This window comes from Austrofundulus limnaeus, unplaced genomic scaffold (genome assembly GCF_001266775.1).
Source record: "Austrofundulus limnaeus strain Quisiro unplaced genomic scaffold, Austrofundulus_limnaeus-1.0 Scaffold208, whole genome shotgun sequence".
Classification (NCBI taxonomy): Eukaryota; Metazoa; Chordata; class Actinopteri; order Cyprinodontiformes; family Rivulidae; genus Austrofundulus; species Austrofundulus limnaeus.
Genome location: NW_013952610.1, coordinates 96,482 through 100,396, shown reverse-complemented (window position 1 = coordinate 100,396; position 3,915 = coordinate 96,482). Strand labels below are relative to the sequence as shown.

Sequence of the window (3,915 nt, the reverse complement as noted above, 5' to 3'; positions counted from 1 at the left end):
ATCTAAATTTTCAGTTAATTTAAGCTGTTTTAGCTATTTTACAACAAGCAAATTATAATTTTTTGTACTCCGTTTCTCGTTTTTCTGCCAATTAAAATCTTTTCTCTCTTTTCACCATCTGTCTGCCACTTTCCACTTCTTTCAGCTTCCTGTGTTTTAGCAATATGCATTTACACCGCATTTTCAACAGGAAATGCAAATTCTCTATTTTACAGTTTAAACTCTAAAACAAACAGTTGATGGGTTATTTCCACCCGTCTTAGTTGGAACGTATTGTTGGGCAAAATTAATCACAATTAATTGTGGAATTTAGCCAATAATTAATGATTTATACGTGACAATTGCATATTTTTGATTATTAATCGGTTAAAGCTTCTTGATTTTAACAGGATGTAAGCTGTGAGTTGAAATACGCCACAGGTGTGTGCTTCACAGTGAGAGTGAGTCGCACACAAAAATTTGTCATCATGTGGTATTAATTACAATAACTGCAAAGTGGCAAATGTTAATTGTTGGCAGTTTTTCTGATAATTTGCACACAATTTGATTTTGCCAACCCTATTGGAACAAGGTTTAATTACCTCCTTCCTGAATAATAAACACACCGTGGCTTCATCAGCCTGTTTGTCCTAAAGGCTCGTCAGCATCGACCCGTTGTTTGTTATCACTGCGTCCCGTCTTCCTATAGATTGTGTCCATGTGTTCTGGAGTGTACAAATCTGGGTCAGGGCTCGTCTGTCAGCACGCTTGTTTCATTTTTTCTTCTCTCCCTAACGTCTTACTTGTGTCTGCACACACAGTGTGCGTTTGTAGGAATGAGATAATGGGTCGTTCGGCGCCCGAGGGGCAGCTGTGACACCGTTTAACRCCGAGTGAGACGATCGCTCGATGAATCCCTTCGTGGAGACGATGAAGCGGCTCTGCAGGCTGCAACTCTGATGAACGAAGACGGCAGCGTGGCCTAAACTCCTGATCGTAAAGGTTTAAAGTGATCAAACTCTGTCGATGATTAACGTTTGTTATCATTTCTGATAAACTCGTCACCTTTTTCAGCTCTTTTTTTTTTTTTTTACCACCAATACGGTTAAAACTGTGGCAAAAACACGAGCGAGTCCAAAAGTTAATCAGTCTTAGTGGTGGGCACAGCTACACAAAAAGTTAGCTTCACTAACCACTAAACAATAATTGTAGCTCTGTTAATGCTAAACCACAAAAAACGACTTTCATCTTCATTGTTCCAGTTGAAGGCAGACACAAACCTGTTGTTATTTTCCTACTRGTTTATTTTGAAGGTGGGCGGGATCATCTGTTGAAAATTGGCCAATCCAAACCAGAGTTATAACTCTAACTATGACACTTCCAGTTTAAACTTTTCAGAATAAAAGCATTTCTTTGATTGAGTTTGTATTTTTATAAATACCATTTAAAGTTAGTCAAACAACAAAGAAAACTCTTCAATACTTTAGTCAACGTTTGTATTTGTTATTTATATTTTGTTAAATGTTATTTTATTTCTTTGTGACACTCAGTTTGAAGTTTAGCTGCTAAAGAAGCTACATGCTACGCACATGGTGTCTGACACGTCCAGCGCTGCTTGTAAGAGGAAAAATGGTTTTATATTTTGTTTTATTTAGTTCGGGATCCTTTGACACGTGAAAATTTTAGTGGACTTAAAATTAGGGGAAGCTAATTTAGTAGAAGCTAATCGGTCTGCTAACAGTTTCCAAAGTTAGCATAATAGCTAATTTGCTAAGCTAGTTCTACTGTTAGTGGAACTGTGCTCACCGCTGATTAGGTTAGGCATTTCTTTTATGGACTTTTGGACTTTGACAGTGATGTAATTAACAAAGGTGATAGTGTTTTGTGTGTGTGTGTGTGTTTGTGTGATAGTATACACACACACATAGTTTCAGAACCAGCAGTCCTTTTGGGGACCAAAGACTGGTATGGTGGGATGTAGTTTTTGGGGTCATAGGTTAGATTTAGGGTAAGGGTCAGGGTTAGGCAACAGAAATGCATTCCTTTAAAATATGCAAGTTTTGTTTTACAATTTTGTGGGAAAAAATTTAATAGATGATAATAATAATAATAATAACTAAACCTTAGTCATTTAAATGAGACTATTGACTTTAATTTGCAGCAAAGATAAGAAATCCCTCTGATATAAAATATTTTAAACAAAAATACAATAAAAAGCAATTATTTCAAGTAAGAGTAATATGATTGTCACACTGATATCTTTAAAGTCATATAACCAAAGACAGGACGTTGAAGTGCAACACTTTGAATAAATCTGTGCAAAAACAAAACAACCAAAGCTAAAACCTCCAAACCCAACATGACTCACTGCTGAGTGCATCCGGGTTAATCGTGTCTAAATGGCCCAAAAGGCTAAATCGAATCTAACCGCGCTAATGGCAAAAAACGAAACAAACCAAAGATGTGGAAGAGGAGGAGAGAGAAGCACCAGCAACAGCTGATAAAAACCCACAAAGACATCAGGGACAAGGCGGAACAAAAGAGACCAGGACAAAAAACTAGACCGCAACAAATTGAAGAGGCACATTTGATTTGAGCTAATGGACTGAGGAAAACCACAGAGACTCAGAAGAGAAAGGAAGAGGAAAAAAGGCACTTAGGAAAGACATAAAATAAGAAAAAGGCAGGGTGTGTCAGATAAACTCTCATGTTCGTTCATTCAACTCTGATCTGAGTCTATATGAAGGTTGGTTTTTTCTGATTTTATTCAACACATCAGCTGTGTTGTTGCATCTCACCTGGTTGGGGCCTGTGGACCAGTACATGTAGAACCCACGAGGCTCCACAAACAGGGTGACCAGAGTGGGCATCAACATCCCATCCTGCAGGGAAAAGACAAAGACACGTTTTAATACCAGCTTTCAAGCTAATTGACCAAAAAAACCTTTATCCATGGCTGATTTACAACATCAGTGTCTTATTGTTCAACACGCATTTTTTATCTAATTAAATATATACATGAGACGAACGCTTGTTGAAGAGTAGGAAGCCATAGGAACACGAGGAGGGGGCTGTTGTGGCTGCGTATGGTTCTTCCACATGCTACTGAACCTCCTGTTTGTTACATAAATAGTTATATTGTCAACTTGTCTCATTTCTAATAAACTCTAAACAGAAATCAGCAGCAGAATCAGCTGTTCTGCACAGAAGGCTAATGTCATTTGGGACACAGAACATAATTTATGAAGTTTACCTAAAATGCTTAAAATCTTCTTAGATTATCTAAAATTTGAGCTACAACATTTAATCTGCCAAGTTTAAGCTAAAACTGATATAGCTTTCAAAAATAGTTTTTTATTTTCAGTGGTGAGAATGGTACCGCCAATAATAAGCTAATAGTGGAACAAATTTTTTGTTTAGCGGGATTAGCTTTTCACTAACTTTAAAAACCGTTAGCGGACCAATTAGCTTCTGCAAAAAATTATTTTTTTCTGCCCAGTTCAGAGGAGATAAAGACACGTGACGCAGAAGGAGTAACATCATAGCGGTTGGCATTTATCTGGGCCAACTTTAAATCTGCTAACGGCTAACTAACAAGATAACAACAGGTTTGTTTCAGTCTCACAAGTCTTCAGCTGGAAGGAGGCGAAGACAAAGAATACGCAGAAGCTAACACTGACTGCTAATTGCTAACCGCTAAGACAATGGCTGTGTCTAAAACGACAGGCCGGGTCCTCCGGAGGACCCAGACTMCCCGGTCGYGGCGGGCCGGGTCCTTGGTAGACCGGGAAGACCGGAAAAAAAGAGGCTGTGAATTTGGACGGTCTAGCCTCCCCTCCTTACCCCGGCGTACGTCATGTCACCTAGCAACTGTGACGAAGCTAAACAAGCAAACTTAAATCAAAACTAGAAAAATATCAATACATTAGCATTATT

General features: G+C 38.4%; 1 protein-coding gene across 1 annotated transcript in view; it reads right to left on the bottom strand.

Moving 5' to 3' along the window:
- The window catches only part of plcb3 (phospholipase C, beta 3 (phosphatidylinositol-specific)), a gene marked incomplete at its 5' end in the record, with an annotated part of 53,004 nt that extends 50,143 nt beyond the window's left edge, over window positions 1-2,861 (bottom strand). Inside the window, 1 exon segment of the mRNA XM_014019026.1 lies at window positions 2,778-2,861. Coding sequence (XP_013874480.1) covers window positions 2,778-2,861 — 84 coding nt within the window.
- Window positions 2,862-3,915: the final 1,054 nt, after the last annotated feature.